General features: G+C 37.2%; 1 gene segment (V, D, J or C); it reads right to left on the bottom strand.

Moving 5' to 3' along the window:
* Positions 1 to 16,258: 16,258 nt before the first annotated feature.
* Positions 16,259 to 16,815, bottom strand: LOC128647148 (Ig heavy chain V region 914-like). The segment is given in 2 exon segments: positions 16,259 to 16,626; positions 16,745 to 16,815. Coding segments are annotated over 2 exon segments (414 nt in total).
* Positions 16,816 to 17,516: the final 701 nt, after the last annotated feature.

Here is a 17,516-nt window from a genome sequence, read left to right as displayed (position 1 = left end):
GCCAAGACTTAATGGTGTTTGTATCTATAATTTGCCCAGATTGCCTAGAATGAGCAAGGACCAATAATCCAAATGTACCTAGGAAAATAATAATAAAATATTTGAACTTCCAGGATGATGCTAATGACAACACACAGAGAATTATCACAATTATCGTTTAAAGGGAAAAGACTCCTGATTTATCTGGATTACTCAGATAAGGGGTCTTAAAAGAGAGAGGAATTTGCTCCAGCAAAACTGAAAATTCAAACTTGAAAAGGACATGTACAAAGCAAGCATAGAGCGAACTGGGAACTGATGAACATCTAAAGTATTTGCTTTATTAAGAGTTGTTTGTATTAGTTGGTGTTATAATTAAGTTAAATATTTAATGCTCTGCTGGGGAAATTAGGATTGTGTTACCATACTAATGCCAAAGCTTTTACACTAGAAGTTATAAATCACATAGGAAAAGTAGGCAACAAGAAAAGAATTTAGAAAATCTTTTTTTAATTTATGTTTATTTTTTGGTTAATCTAAAATGTTCTTGTATGAGTACTGTAAGATTTTAAGATGTTGCATTTATACGAAAGACACATTTTACAGCAGGAACATCCCCAATTACAACAAGCTTGGGTAGGAAAAGCAATACCCTTTTTGGGGATGAATGAGCAAAATGTGTACCTATTCTGTTTAGGAAAAAAGTACAGTAAGTTATTAATTAAAAATGCAAGATATTGATCCTTTAGGTAGATTTATTATATTAGAAATTGAGTTAAAGAAAAGGAACAATATTTTTTTTGTAATGTTTATTAGCAAAACAATAAGAAAGACATATTTTGGAACTCCTTATATGAAAGGCTAAAATAAGTAACTGATCTACACATAATAATGAGTGGAGATTACAATATGGTGTTAAACCGTATATTAGAGACCCAAAAGTTAAAATAAAGGAGAAGATATATATATATATATATTTATATATAAACAAAGTCGCCAGGGCTCCGCACTCACTGTACCAACTGAAAACTGACCGGGGTGCATGCAGAGAATACACATGTAGAAGAATAAAGGATGCACTCTCCGGGACTTGACAAACAAGTATTTAATAATACAACATTTGGTGACGTTTCAGGGTAACTAGCCCCATCCTCAGACCCTTACACAATAATATAACAACCTCCTATAAATATACTAACTTACCCTCCACCAACACCTAGCCCGACCTCCAAGCGGGGCTTCTAGTCTCCTATTGAACACCCTACCCATTGGGATAACTTTGCAAGCAAAATTAAGGAGCCCAATAACTGTCGGAAGCTGCTTAATTGTGATGACCTTTGCTGCCACAATTTTCCTTATTTCTAGAAGCATTCTCTGAACTTTTTCCTTGGGTAGCCGAAAGAGCCTTTGTGCAGTGTCAATTTCTATCCCCAGAAATGTTAGCCTGGTGCATGGGCCCTGTGTTTTGTCCTCAGCCAGAGGAACACCAAATTCGGACATCAAGCTGCGCATAATGGCCATAAGTCTGGCAAATTCCCCAGACCCGACCTCCCCCACTAGCTGAAAGTCATCCAGTTAGTGTGCCTTTTGCGGCTGTGACTACTGCCCAGTGTAGGAAGGAGCTGAAAGTCTTGAAGTATGCGCAGGACATGGAGCATCCCATAGGTAGACATTTGTCCACATAAAAATACCCCTCAAATTTACAACCCATCAGTCGAATCGACTCTGTGTGAATCGGCAACAGCCTGAATGCCAATTCAATATCCAATTTGGCTAGTAGCTCCCTTGGTCCTGCCGCTTTGACTAGATCCAAAGCTTGGTCAAACTATTGGTATTTGACTGAGCTTATATCTCAGTCGATTGTGTCACTTACCGACCTGCCCTTTGGATAGGACAGGTGCTGAATCAGGCGGAATTTCCCAGCTTCCTTCATAGGGACCACCCCCAGTGGGGAAATAACCAGCAAAGGAAGCGGCGGTTCTTTAAATGGGCCAGCAAAGCCACCCAAGGATAGCTCCTTTTGCAATTTTAACTTAACTTCCCCTGGGTACTCATATGCAGACTGCAGGTGTTGGGGAACCCAAAACAACCCCTTGCATTGGAATCTGTAACCCCTTATAGCAATAGCTGAGTGGCCTCTTTATCGGGATAGGTCGCCAACCATGGTCTCATTGCAACTAGTGTCAGAGGTGTTGGGGCCCTTGAGGTTAGATTCCTACTTTTGGAATTCTCTCCCAGCTGCTCCTTCTCTCCTTTTGATGCAGTCTTTGCCCAGGTGCAGCCCTCCACAGTACATGCATTAGTGACAAAAGGAGCAGGAAGCTCCTTTGTCACATTGCTTCTCATTGAATCTCCAGCATCTACCCCTACGTTTAATGGGGCCCTGTTGCTTCTGAACCCATTAACGCTGTGTCCCTCCCAGGGCTGCGGCCATAGGTCGAGGTCTTTTACCCTGAAGGAAAGCACAGGATTCCCTACCATCTTACGCTTGAACTCGCAATCGTAGGCTCTCCACAACCCCTCACCGCATCTATTATAAATGTACTCAATGATATTGGTGTACTTTATAATATCCACCACCGCTTCCGGCCTATGTTCCACGTAACAGGAGGCGAAGACTCTGAAACAGCGCCACCACTCTTCAAAAATGTCCGGCCTTTGCACCTTCTTAGGGCCTGTTCCGTCCTCGCTGTATTCTTTATCGCGATATGCTTCCACAGATAGTTAAAAAATATTGACATATCTCTGTTCCAATATTTTATTAACCATTTTTGGTTTAATGTGTGCATGCAAGGACTGAATCTTGCACTTTGTTTTCTGTTCTTAAGCCAGCATTCTACCCAGTTCACAATTTTTGAGTCTAGACCAAGGGGATACCATTTGTAAATTAGTTTGTTGTGTGGGACGGTGTTAAATGCTTTGCTGAAATCTAGATATGCTTTTGCTTTGTCTTTTAATTATGCATTTAGCGACAATGCTATTCTACTGTGTTCAGGGGTCCTTTAACTTGTCTTGAAACTTATAGGCAAATTTCACATTTGAATATAGATTATAAATTATTAAGGAAAAAAATGGCCAGAAGACATATGCCTTTTATTACTAATACTGTATAAACAGTATCAACTTAAGGAATTCCCATGTAGCCTAGACATATTTTCATTTTAGGAAAAAGAGGAAGCGAAAGTACTTAACGGGAGCATGTTTACTTGCATTAAATATTTTATACAATTAAAAGGTTTCATCCATATACAAATTACATTCAGATTGTTTAATCCCTGTACATTGGTTGTTCTTTTCATTCTAAGCAATTAATTAGCATCGCTCTTTCCAACAAAAATGTGACTACAATATTTCTGAATGCCTCCCGGAGTAAGACGCATAGTAATATTGCATCTTCCCGCTGCCAGCAAGGCCACGCTATTGCAAGTAATTTTCACCCATATGCTGAGGTTTTTGGGAGTTTTTAGATGCTTTTCACATTTAAACTCCACTATAGATAAGTTTCAATTAGTAACTGCATATTGGCCTAGATTACAAGTACTGTGCAAAAATATTAGTAATATTCAGGTAGATTACGAGTTATGCGAGCTAGAGGGTTTTTAACGAACGCAACAAAAGTTGTGTTATTTTCACCCTCTATAGCGCATCCATTACAAGTTTTGAAACAGCTGGCTTGTGCGTGCGTTATGGTTGCGTTCCATACCGCACAAAAAACAAGCGCTGTTTTGGCGTGCTCGTGCACGCTTTCCCCATAAACATCAATGGGGAGAACGTGTTTGAAAAAAACACCTGCAATCGCGGAATGAAAAGCTCGCAGCCCCAATGATATCTATGGGGAAAAAAAGTTACGTTTAAACCTAACACCCTAACATAAACCCCACGTCTAAACACCCCTAATCTGCTGCCCCCGACATCGCTGACACCTACATTATGTTATTAAACCCTAATCTGCCGCTCCCCGACATCGCAACCACCTAAATAAAGATATTAAACCCTAATCTGCCACCCCCGATATCGCTGCCACTATATTAAAGGTATAAACCCCAATTCCCCTGCACCCCACCATCGCCAACACTATAATAAAGATATTATTAACCCTTATTCCGCCACTCCCCGACATTGCCCACACTATATTAAAGGTATTAACCCCTAAACCTCTGGCCCCCCACATCACTAACACTAAATAAACCTATTAACCCCTAAACCGCCAGCCCCCCACATTGCAAAACACTAAATTAAACTATTAACCCCTAAACCTAACCCTAACCCTAACACCCCCTAACTTTAAAATAATTAAAATAGACCTAAATTAAAGTTACAATTAACTAAATAAGACCTATTTAAAACAAAATACCTGTGAAATAAAAATAAAACCTAAGCTAGCTACAATATAACTAATAGTTACATTGTAGCTAGCTTAGGTTTTTATTTCACAGGTAAGCTTGTATTTATTTTAACTAGGTAGACTAGTTAGTAAATAGATATTAACTATTTACTAACTACCTAGTTAAAATAAATACAAACTTACCTGTGAAATAAAAGTAAAACCTAAGCTGCCTTACACTAACAACTAACATTACAAAAAAATTAAAAAAAATATCATTATAAAAAATAACAAACACTAAAATTTAAAAAAAATTTAAAAAACTACCATTATAAAAAATAACAAACAAAAATATCCAAAACAATAAAAAATATTCCTATTCTAATACCCTGTTTAAAAATAAAACCCACCCCAAAATAAAAAACCCTAATCTATAATAAACTACCAAGGGCCCTGAAAAGGGCCTTTTGTAGGGCATTGGCCTAAAGAAATCAGCTCTTTTGCTATAAAAGAAAATCAAACACCCACTAACAGTATACAAACCCCCTCCCCACAAACCCACAAAATAAAAATAAAGTTAAACCTAAGCTACCCATTGCCCTGAAAAGGGCATTTGTATGGACATTGCCCTTAAAAGGGCATTTAGCTCTTTTTTTGCCCTTAAAAGGGCATTCAGCTCTTTGCCAACTGCCCAAACCATAATCTAAAAAAACACACCCCAAAAAGAAATAAAAAACATTACACAAAAAGAAATAAAAAACATTACAGACAATAACAAACAAATTATCCAAAATAAAAAAAATATTCCTATTCTAACCCATTTAAAAAAAAACAAAAAAAAAAAAAAACCCTAATCTATAATAAGCTATCAATAGCCCTTAAAAGGGCATTTTGTGGGGCATTGCCCTAAGTTTAACAGCTCTTGTGCAACAAAATAAAAACAAACACCCCCTAACATTACAAACCCCCACCCCAAACCCACAAAATAAAAAAACCTAACTAAAAAACCTTATCTACCCATTGCCCTGAAAAGGGCATTTGTATGGGCATTACCCTTAAAAGGGCATTCAGTTCTTTTGCTGCCCTTAAAAGGGTATTTAGCTCTTTTAAGAGTGTTGGATCTTGTCGGTATAGGCTGTAACGCAAGCTTTTTAGCCTCACCGCAAAACTCGTAATGGCAGTGCTATAGGAATCCCATGAAAAAACTAACGGCTAGATTTAGAGTTTTGTCGGTAACGACCCGCGTAGCTAACGCTGGCTTTTTTTTCCCGCACCTTTTAAATACCGCTGGTATTTAGAGTTCACAGAAGGGCTGCATTAGGCTCCAAAAAGGGAGCGTAGAGCATATTTACCGCCACTGCAACTCTAAATAAAAACGGTGTTTACGGACGCGGCCAGCTTCAAAAATGTGCTCGTGCACGATTCCCCCATAGAAAACAATGGGGCAGTTTGAGCTGAAAAAAAACCTAACACCTGCAAAAAAGCAGCGTTCAGCTCCTAACGCAGCCCCATTGTTTCCTATGGGGAAACACTTCCTATGTCTGCACCTAACACCCTAACATGTACCCCGAGTCTAAACACCCCTAATCTTACACTTGTTAACCCCTAATCTGCCGCCCCCCGCAATCGCTGACACCTGCATATTTTTTTTAAACCATAATCTGCCGCTCCGTACACCGCCGCAACCTACGTTATCCCTATGAACCCCTAATCTGCTGCCCCTAACACCGCCGACCCCTATATTATATTTATTAACCCCTAATCTGCCGCCCCCAACGTCGCCTCCACCTACCTACACTTATTAACCCTTAATCTCCCGACCGGACCTCACCGCTACTATAATAAAGTTATTAACCCCTAATCCACCTCACTCCCGCCTCAATAACCCTATAATAAATAGTATTAACCCCTAATCTGCCCTCCCTTACATCACCGACACCTAACTTCAAGTATTAACCCCTAATCTGCCGACCGGACCTCGCCGCTACTATAATAAAGTTATTAACCCCTAAAGCTAAGTCTAACCTTAAAACTAACACCCCCCCTAAGTTAAATATAATTTAAATCTAATGAAATAAATTAACTCTTATTAAATAAATTATTCCTATTTAAAGCTAAATACTTACCTGTAAAATAAACCCTAATATAGCTACAATATAAATTATAATTATATTGTAGCTATTTTAGGATTTATTTTTATTTTACAGGCAACTTTCAATTTATTTTAACTAGGTACAATAGCTATTAAATAGTTATTAACTATTTAATACCTACCTAGTTAAAATAAAAAGAAAATTACCTGTAAAATAAAAACTAACCTAAGTTACAATTACACCTAACACTACACTATACTTAAATAAATTATTCCTATTTAAAACTAAATACTTACCTGTAAAATAAACCCTAAGATAGCTACAATGTAATTAATAATTACATTGTAGCTATTTTAGGATTTATATTTATTTTACAGGTAACTTTGTATTTATTTTAGCTAGTTAGAATAGTTATTAAAGAGTTATTAACTATTTAATAACTACCTAGCTAAAAGAAATACAAAATTACCTGTAAAATAAATCCTAACCTAAGTTACAATTAAACCTAACACTACACTATCATTAAATTAATAAAATAAATTAACTACAAATAACTACAATTAAATACAATTACATAAACTAACTAAAGTACAAAAAATAAAAAAAGCTAAGTTACAAAAAATAAAAAAAATAAGTTACAAACATTTTAAAAATATTAAAACAATTTTAAGCTAATTACACCTAATCTAAGCCCCCTAATAAAATAACAAAGCCCCCCAAAATAAAAAAAATTCCCTACCCTATTCTACTTTAAAAAAGTTCAAAGCTCTTTTACCTTACCAGCCCTTAAAAGGGCCTTTTGTGGGGCAGGCCCCAAAGAAAACTGCTCTTTTGCCTGTAAAAGAAAAATACAACCCCCCCCAACATTAAAACCCACCACCCACATACCCTTAATCTAACCCAAACCCCCCTTAAAAAAACCTAACACTACCCCCCTGAAGATCATCCTACCTTGAGTCGTCTTCACTCAACCGAGCCACCGATGGAACCAAAGAGGAGATCCGGAGCGGCAGAAGTGATCCTCCAAGGGGCGCTGAAGAAGTCTTCCATCCGATGAAGTGATCCTCCAGGCGGCGCTGAAGAAGTCTTCCATCCGGGCGATGTCATCTTCCAAGCGGGGTCTTCAATCTTCTTGTTCAGGATCCATCTTCATTCCGCCGACGCGGAACATCCTTCTTCCCCGACGGACTACCGACGAATGAAGGCTCCTTTAAAGGACGTCATCCAAGATGGCGTCCCTCGAATTCCGATTGGCTGATAGGATTCTATCAGCCAATCGGAATTAACGTAGGAAAAATCTGATTGTTCCGATCAGCCAATAGAATGCAAGCTCAATCTGATTGGCTGATTGGATCAGCCAATCGGATTGAACTTGAATCTGATTGGCTGATTCAATCAGCCAATCAGATTTTTCCTACCTTAATTCCGATTGGCTGATAGAATCCTATCAGCCAATCGGAATTCGAGGGACGCCATCTTGGATGACGTCCCTTAAAGGAGCCTTCATTCGTCGGTAGTCCGTCGGGGAAGAAGGATGTTCCGCGTCGGCGGAATGAAGATGGATCCTGAACAAGAAGATTGAAGACCCCGCTTGGAAGATGACATCGCCCGGATGGAAGACTTCTTCAGCGCCGCCTGGAGGATCACTTCATCGGATGGAAGACTTCTTCAGCGCCCCTTGGAGGATCACTTCTGCCGCTCCGGATCTCCTCTTTGGTTCCATCGGTGGCTCGGCTGAGTGAAGATGACTCAAGGTAGGATGATCTTCAGGGGGGTAGTGTTAGTTTTTTTTAAGGGGGGTTTGGGTTAGATTAGGGGTATGTGGGTGGTGGGTTTTAATGTTGGGGGGGTTATATTTTACTTTTACAGGCAAAAGAGCAGTTTTATTTGGGGCATGCCCCACAAAAGGCCCTTTTAAAGGCTGGTAAGGTAAAAGAGCTTTGAACTTTTTTAATGTAGAATAGGGTAGGGAATTTTTTTATTTTGGGGGGCTTTGTTATTTTATTAGGGGGTTTAGATTAGGTGTAATTAGCTTAAAATTGTTGTAATATTTTTAAAATATTTGTAACATATTTTTTTTATTTTTGTACTTTAGTTAGTTTATGTAATTGTATTTAATTGTAGTTATTTGTAGTTAATTTATTTTATTAATTTAATGATAGTGTAGTGTTAGGTTTAATTGTAACTTAGGTTAGGATTTATTTTACAGGTAATTTTGTATTTCTTTTAGCTAGGTAGTTATTAAATAGTTAATAACTATTTAATAACTATTCTTACTAGCTAAAATAAATACAAAATTACCTGTAAAATAAATATAAATCCTAAAATAGCTACAATGTAATTATTAATTACATTGTAGCTATCTTAGGGTTTATTTTACAGGTAAGTATTTAGTTTTAAATAGGAATAATTTATTTAAGTATAGTGTAGTGTTAGGTGTAATTGTAACTTAGGTTAGTTTTTATTTTACAGGTAATTTTCTCTTTATTTTAACTAGGTAGGTATTAAATAGTTAATAACTATTTAATAGCTATTGTACCTAGTTAAAATAAATTGAAAGTTGCCTGTAAAATAAAAATAAATCCTTAGATAGCTACAATATAATTATTATTTATATTGTAGCTATATTAGGGTTTATTTTACAGGTAAGTATTTAGCTTTAAATAGGAATAATTTATTTAATAAGAGTTAATTTATTTCGTTAGATTTAAATTATATTTAACTTAGGGGGATGTTAGTGTTAAGGTTAGACTTAGCTTTAGGGGTTAATAAATTTATTATAGCAGCGGCGAGGTCCGGTCGGCATATTAGGGGTTAATACTTGAAGTTAGGTGTCGGCGATGTTAGGGAGGGAAGATTTGGGGTTAATACTATTTATTATATTATTTATTTATTCCCCAGGACATACTTGAAAACGAGAGAAATCTCAATGTATCCTTCCTGGTAAAATATTTTATAAATAAATAAATAAATTATAGGGTTATTGAGGCGGGAGTGAGGCGGATTAGGGGTTAATAACTTTATTATAGTAGCGGTGAGATCCGGTCGGCAGATTAGGGGTTAATAATTGTAGGTAGGTGGAGGCGACGTTGGGGGCGGCAGATTAGGGGTTAATAAATATAATATAGGGGTCGGCGGTGTTAGGGGCAGCAGATTAGGGGTATATAGGGATAACGTAGGTTGCGGCGGTGTGCGGTCGGCAGATTAGGGGTTACAAAAATTTAATAGAGTGGCGGCGATGTGGGGGGACCTCGGTTTAGGGGTACATAGGTAGTTTATGGGTGTTAGTGTACTTTAGAGCACAGTAGTTAAGAGCTTTATGAACCGGCGTTAGCCCAGAAAGCTGTTAACTCCTGACTTTTTTCTGCGGCTGGAGTTTTGTCGTTAGATTTCTAACGCTCACTTCAGCCAAGACCGGCGTTAGAAAGATCCCATTGAAAAGATAGGATACGCAAATGGCGTAGGGGGATCTGAGGTATGGAAAAGTTGCGGCTGGAAAGTGAGTGTTAGACCCTTACCTACAAGACTCTAAATACCAGCGGTAGCCCAAAACCAGCGTTAGTGCGAGACTGACGTTGCGTTACAGTCTAAAAGGCTTGTGGTGCAGCTATACGAACAAGACTCGTAATGGCTGCGTTACTTTTTTAATGCTGAAATTACCATTTTTTTCAGCGTTAAAACATGAACCCACAACTCCTAATCTACCTATGTGTTAAGTAAAAAGATATTTTATATAGGTCAAAAGGTTGTCTTGAAACCTATAACCCGTATTATGTATGAGGTAAAAGCTAATGACCCTAAAATGTATACTGTAAAAATAAGTAATAATAATAATAATAATAATAATAATAATAAAATGAGTATGTGCAAGGAAGTCGTTAGGTAAAAAAATCCTAAAAATCCTAATTTCATCCTGGTGGTCATGTGTGCTGGGTGTATGGCGTCCTTGTATGCTGGCGCTCACTCGTGAAAATGGAAGTGGATTTTTGTAAACCGGAAGTGACGTAACTTTCTCTTGATACCTAATGTGTTTCGTGGATTACTGATCCACTTCATCAGATGTGTATCCATTTCAATCCTTTGCCATCTTTCATCCAGGAAAACCGGAAATAGGAAATATTTGCTTAAATTCAATTAAGCAAAAAATTTAAAGGACACTAGTTTAGCCTTTCTTAAGTTTCTAATATACATTCTTTTTACATCTTTATCTGGTTTTGCTAAAAAAAAGTGTTTTATAAAAATGTTTTATAAATTTAATAGATTTAATAAATAACGCCTAGATTTAGAGTTTTGCGGCCAAAGGGGTGCGTTAGCTACACGTGCTTTTTTCCCCATCGCACCTTTTAAATACCTCTGGTATTTAGAGTTCTCTGAAGGGCTGCGTTAGGCTCCAAAAAGGGAGCGTAGAGCATAATTTACCGCCACTTCAACTCTAAATACCAGCAGTGCTTATGGATGCAGCCAGCTTGAAAAACGTGCTCGTGCACGATTCCCCCATAGGAAACAATGGGGCAGTTTGAGCTGAAAAAAAACCTAACACCTGCAAAAAAGCAGCGTTCATCTCCTAACGCAGCCCCATTGTTTCCTATGGGGAAACACTTCCTAAGTCTGCACCTAACACCCTAACATGAACCCCGAGTCTAAACACCCCTAATCTTACACTTATTAACCCCTAATCTGCCGCCCCCGCTATCGCTGACCCCTGCATATTATTTTTAACCCCTAATCTGCCGCTCCGTACACCGCCGCAACCTACGTTATCCCTATGTACCCCTAATCTGCTGCCCCTAACACCGCCGACCCCTATATTATATTTATTACCCCCTAATCTGCCCCCCCAACGTCGCCGCTAGCTACCTACAATTATTAACCCCTAATCTGCCGACCAGACCTCACCGCTACTATAATAAATGTATTAACCCCTAATCCGCCTCACTCCCGCCTCAAAAACCCTATAATAAATAGTATTAACCCCTAATCTGCCCTCCCTAACATCGCCGACACCTAACTCAAGTATTAACCCCTAATCTGCCGACCGGACCTCGCCGCTACTCTAATAAATGTATTAACCCCTAAAGCTAAGTCTAACCCTAACCCTAACACCCCCCTAAGTTAAATATAATTTTATTCTAACGAAATAAAATAATTCTTATTAAATAAATTATTCCTATTTAAAGCTAAATACTTACCTGTAAAATAAACCCTAATATAGCTACAATATAAATAATAATTATATTGTAGCTATTTTAGGATTTATATTTATTTTACAGGCAACTTTGTATTTATTTTAACCAGGTACAATAGCTATTAAATAGTTTAGTTAAAATAATTACAAAATTACCTGTAAAATAAATCCTAACCTAAGTTACAATTAAACCTAACACTACACTATCAATAAATTAATTAAATAAACTATCTACAATTATCTACAATTAAATCAACTAAACTAAATTACAAAAAAACCCCACTAAATTACAAAAAATAAAAAAAGATTACAAGAATTTTAAACTAATTACACCTACTCTAAGCCCCCTAAAAAAATAACAAAGCCTCCCAAAATAAAAAAATGCCCTACCCTATTCTAAAATAAAAATTATCAGCTCTTTTACCTTACCAGCCCTTAAAAGGGCCTTTTGCGGGGCATGCCCCAAAGAAAACAGCTCTTTTGCATTTAAATAACCATACAATACCCCCCCAACATTACAACCCACCACCCACATACCCCTAATCTAACCCAAACCCCCCTTAAATAAACCTAACACTAAGCCCCTGAAGATCTCCCTACCTTGTCTTCACCACGTCGGGTATCACCGATCCGTCCAGAAGAGGGTCCAAAGTGTTCCTCCTATCCGGAAAGAAGAGGACATCCGGACCGGCAAACATCTTCATCCAAGCGGCATCTTCTATCTTCTTCCATCCAGCACGGAGCGGGACCATCTTCAAGCAGCCGACGCGGAGCCATCCTTCTTCACCGACGGACTAACGACGAATGAAGGTTCCTTTAAGGGACGTCATCCAAGATGGCATCCCTCGAATTCCGATTGGCTGATAGGATTTTATCAGCCAATCGGAATTAAGGTAGGAAAAATCTGATTGGCTGATTGAATCAGCCAATCAGATTCAAGTTCAATCCGATTGGCTGATCCAATCAGCCAATCAGATTGAGCTCGCATTCTATTGGCTGTTCCAAAAGAAGGATGGCTCTGCGTCGGCTGCTTGAAGATGGTCCCGCTCCGCGCCGGATGGAAGAAGATAGAAGATGCCGCTTGGATGAAGATGTTTGCCGGTCCGGATATCCTCTTCTTGCCGGATAGGAGGAAGACTTTGGACCCTCTTCTGGACCTCTTCTTGCCGGATAGGAGGAAGACTTCGGACCCTCTTCTGGACGGATCGGTGATACCCGGCATGGTGAAGACAAGGTAGGGAGATCTTCAGGGGCTTAGTGTTAGGTTTATTTAAGGGGGGTTTGGGTTAGATTAGGGGTATATTTTTTTTTACAGACAAAAGACCTGTTTACTTTGGGGCATGCCCCGCAAAAGGCCCTTTTAAGGGCTGGTAAGGCAAAAGAGCTGTTTTCTTTTTATTTTAGAATAGGGTTGGTAATTTTTTTTATTTTGGGGGGCTTTGTTATTTTTTTAGGGGGCTTGGAGTAGGTGTAATTAGTTTAAAATTCTTGTAATCTTTTTTTTTTTTGTAATTAAGTGTTTGTTTTTTTTGTAAGTTAGTGTTTTTTTTTTTTTGTAATTTAGTTTAGTTGATTTAATTGTAGATAATTGTAGATAGTTTATTTAATTAATTTATTGATAGTGTAGTGTTAGGTTTAATTGTAACTTAGGTTAGGATTTATTTTACAGGTTATTTTGTAATTATTTTAACTAGGTAACTATTAAATAGTTATTAACTATTTAATAGCTATTGTGCCTGGTTAAAATAAATACAAAGTTGCCTGTAAAATAAATATAAATCCTAAAATAGCTACAATATAATTATTATTTATATTGTAGCTATATTAGGGTTTATTTTACAGGTAAGTATTTAGCTTTAAATAGGAATAATTTATTTAATAAGAATTATTTTATTTCGTTAGAATAAAATTATTTTTAACTTAGGGGGGTGTTAGGGTTAGGGTTAGACTTAGCTTTAGGGGTTAATACATTTATTAGAGTAGCGGCGAGGTTCGGTCGGCAGATTAGGGGTTAATACTTGAAGTTAGGTGTCGGCGATGTTAGGGAGGGCAGATTAGGGGTTAATACTATTTATTATAGGTTTTTGAGGCGGGAGTGAGGCGGATTAGGGGTTAATACATTTATTATAGTAGTGGTGAGGTCCGGTCGGCAGATTAGGGGTTAATAATTGTAGGTAGGTATCGGCGATGTTGGGGGGGCAGATTAGGGGTTAATAAATATTATGTAGGTGTCGGCGGTGTTAGGGGCAGCAGATTAGGGGTACATAGGGATAATGTAGGTGGCGGCGGTGTGCGGTCGGCAGATTAGGGGTTAAAAAAATGTAATAGAGTGGCGGCGATGTGGGGAGGCCTAGGTTTAGGGGTACATAGGTAGTTTATGGGTGTTAGTGTACTTTAGAGCACAGTAGTTAAGAGCTTTATGAACCAGCGTTAGCCCAGAAAGCTCTTAACTCCTGGCTTTTCTCTGCGGCTGGAGTCTTGTCGTTAGATTTCTACCACTCACTTCAGCCAAGACTCTAAATACCAGCGTTAGAAAGATCCCATTGAAAAGATTGGATAGGCAATTGGCATAGGGGGATCTGGGGTATGGAAAAGTCGAGACTGGAAAGTGAGCGTTAGACCCTTTCCTGACTGACTCCAAATACCAGCGGGCGGTAAAAACCAGCGTTAGGACCCCCTAATGCTGTTTTGGACGCCTAACGCAGAACTCTAAATCTAGGCATAATAGATTTAAAAGAGAAATTAGGTTTCTTCTTAGGATTTCATCAGTTTATTTTTTTGGATAACACTTCCCTTATTTTATTTAATGATAAACCTTGTAGAAGATGACTGAGAGTGTAGGTGGTAAACAAGAGTTTATAAAAAAACCAAATTGCAATCCATAAAAAATATATAATCCATAAAAAATAATAATATAATCCATAGAAAAATATATATAATCCATAGAAAACACATAGTTTATTAAAAAGCTGCCAGATCTATATCTCTATTTAGCCCATAAGGTTCTCTTGTATTTAATTGGTGTCTCCAGTATGTTTCTCTCTTCTGAGTTGCAAATGTCTTCCTTTACCCCAACTAGAAGGATTTGTTCAATTGCTTTAATGGTAAAGTCTCTTCAGTTTTTATTATGAAATTCCTCAAAGTGAGTACTGAGTCCATATTCTGAATCCTCCCCTTCTATATTCTTGATGTGCTCCAGTACTCTTGTTTTTAAAGTTCTTTTAGTTCATCCTATGTAATATTTTTTGCAGCTACATTCAGTCTGGTATATTACATATTCAGATTATCAACTGAGGTAGTTCTAAATTTTATTTTTTTGTTTCCAGTGTTTATAATCTATTTGTTTTGTGTTTTATTGTGACTTAAATGTTTACAGCATTCACATTTCATTTTTTCTACCACATTTAAAAAATCCCTTTACCAGATGTGAACATTTTCATTAATTATTTTTTTTCCTTAATTTAGTTGGTGCTAGAATATTCTTTACGTTTATATTCTTTTGTATATGACCATTGGTTTACTCGATAGTTATTTTCCTAAAATTGGATCCTTTTTTAGTATATCCCAGTGTTTTTAAAGGATTTGTTCTATTTGTCTTGCTGCACTATTATATGTGGTGATGAAACTTGACTTCTCTTTTCTGGGGCTTGCTGTTCTGATCTTTTTTTGGGATATAATAGGGATTTTCTATCCAGAGCCCTTACTTTATTGTATTCTTCTTCTATGCATTTTTTTATCAAAAATGTTTTCCCTGAATTATTCTTTTATAGTGGAAGCAGCTTTTTCAAAATATTCTTTTCTTGAACTAATCCTTTTTAACCATTGAAATGGGCCAAAAGGTATATTCTTTATCCACCTTGGGTGACGGCCACTTTTGGAATGTAAATAACCATTGGAATGATTGGAAGGTGAAATATTTATTTTTTCATGTTGGGTTATGCGTTCGGTTTTGCGTGCGAGTAAATTTTTTTCCACTTTTTTTACTCCATTGACTTCTATGGGGGAAAAGGTTAATACGCACGCTATATTCTAAATTCAGCTTTTTGTGCGCATTGGGTTAGTGCTTGAGCGAAAACGTTTTACATTCAACTTTTAATACACGTACTACCGGACGCACGCATAAAGCTTACTTCTAGCACTCATAATCTAGCCCATATTTGCTTAAGAACCTGTGGATCCATTAGGACACTTTTAATTGGCTGTAATAGACAAATGTACAGAATTTCTGCTTTTGCAGTAAGTTTCTGCTTTTGCAGCACAAACTTTAGCCAGAGCAGCTGTTATAACACATTTGGTAAAGCCGACTGCAATATTAGCACTTAACCCTTTGTGCAGCTATCCCGTACGTGGAATATTGTTAAAAAAAATACCCAAAAATGTAAAATAACATTTATTTAAATCACAAACTTAGTTCAAATGTAACTGCAAGCAAATCTGCAAGGAAAAAGGAACAAATTAGTTTTCTGCTCAGTTACTGTGTGAATGCAGCCTGTATGCATGTGATTAAGAGGCTGTCTATAGTGGCTTAGAAACAGACATAAATGTAGAGTTTTAAATGTTATAAACTATATTAATATAACAATGTTGGTTATGCAAAGCTGGGAGATGGGTAGTAAAGGCACTATTTATCTTTTTAAACAATAACAATTTTAGTGTTGACTGTCCCTTTACACTTCACTAAAACAAGGAAGCAGCAGACAAGTTTTTGTCACAGTGCTGGGAGCTCTTTGCCACTGTGTCTCTTGCACAGTAATACATTGCAGTGTCTTCAGTTTTTGCATCTTTCATTTGAAGTTGTGCTATGTTTTTACTGTTGTCTCTGGAGATAACAAATCTTCCTTTAACTGAATCATCATACTGTATAGTACCCCCGCTGCCACTGATATAACCCACCCACTGTAATCCTTTACCAGGAGCCTGTCTAACCCAGTGCATGGTATAGTCACTGAAAGTGAATCCAGAGGCTGTACATGAAATTGTGTGAGAGCCTCCTGGCTTTATCACCACAGAATCTGACTGCAAAAGTTGAACATCAGAATAAACCACTAAAAAAAAAAAAAAAAAAAAAAAAAAAGATTACAGATAATAAAATTTTCATTTTCAAATGATCTATTATAAAAAATACAAATTTTCTGATAATTTATCAATTTGCTCATATCTTACCTGGGAAACACAGCACTAATATGAGCAGCCCCAGAAATGTGTTCATGTCTGCAGAGTTGGTATCTGGTATGGTTATTTAGTGAATTGCTTGCTCCAACACAGGAAACACTTCCCTTTCCTAATTTAAAAGTGAATCCGTTTTATAAACAGGTGATTTGGATATATTATTTGCATGGTGTTTTAATATTATATATACACAGCGTATGCAACGTCTATCTCAATACACTTAACTGTTTTAGTAATATTTATAGCATGTTCACCTAGATGAGCAGTCATTTTGGCATTTGGATTTTATGAGTACACAAATCTATAACAAATGAGAAAAAAAAATAAGTTTAAGCAGAATCCAGTAATTTTATTATAAAATAAATATAAAACAAATCAAGAAAAAAATAAAAATGTTCACATTGAATAAATTATTTTAATTGCAATGACTTTTTAAACATCTGGTAAAAAGATTGATATATTCCAAGAATGTTCTACTTCTCAACAAGGGGCAATTCAATTCAGAACACACATATTACATTTACACTTTGCAATATATTTATCTCAGAGTATTTCATTTCTCTTCCCAATTGATAACAACTAGATTTAAAGATCCTGTGCCTCAAAAAATACATAATGACATACTGGTCCCAATTTATCATCAGGCGGGCGGACGTGGTTTGATGTCAGCTGTGGCAGCAAAGCCGCTATTGGAGCTTGATAAATGGAGCACACAGTGGGATTCTGCGCATACCTCCCAACTCCCAGGGGCTTACCAGCATAGGGA

This window comes from Bombina bombina, chromosome 2 (assembly GCF_027579735.1).
Source record: "Bombina bombina isolate aBomBom1 chromosome 2, aBomBom1.pri, whole genome shotgun sequence".
NCBI lineage: Eukaryota > Metazoa > Chordata > Amphibia > Anura > Bombinatoridae > Bombina > Bombina bombina.
This window is presented reverse-complemented; position numbering and strand designations above follow the sequence as displayed.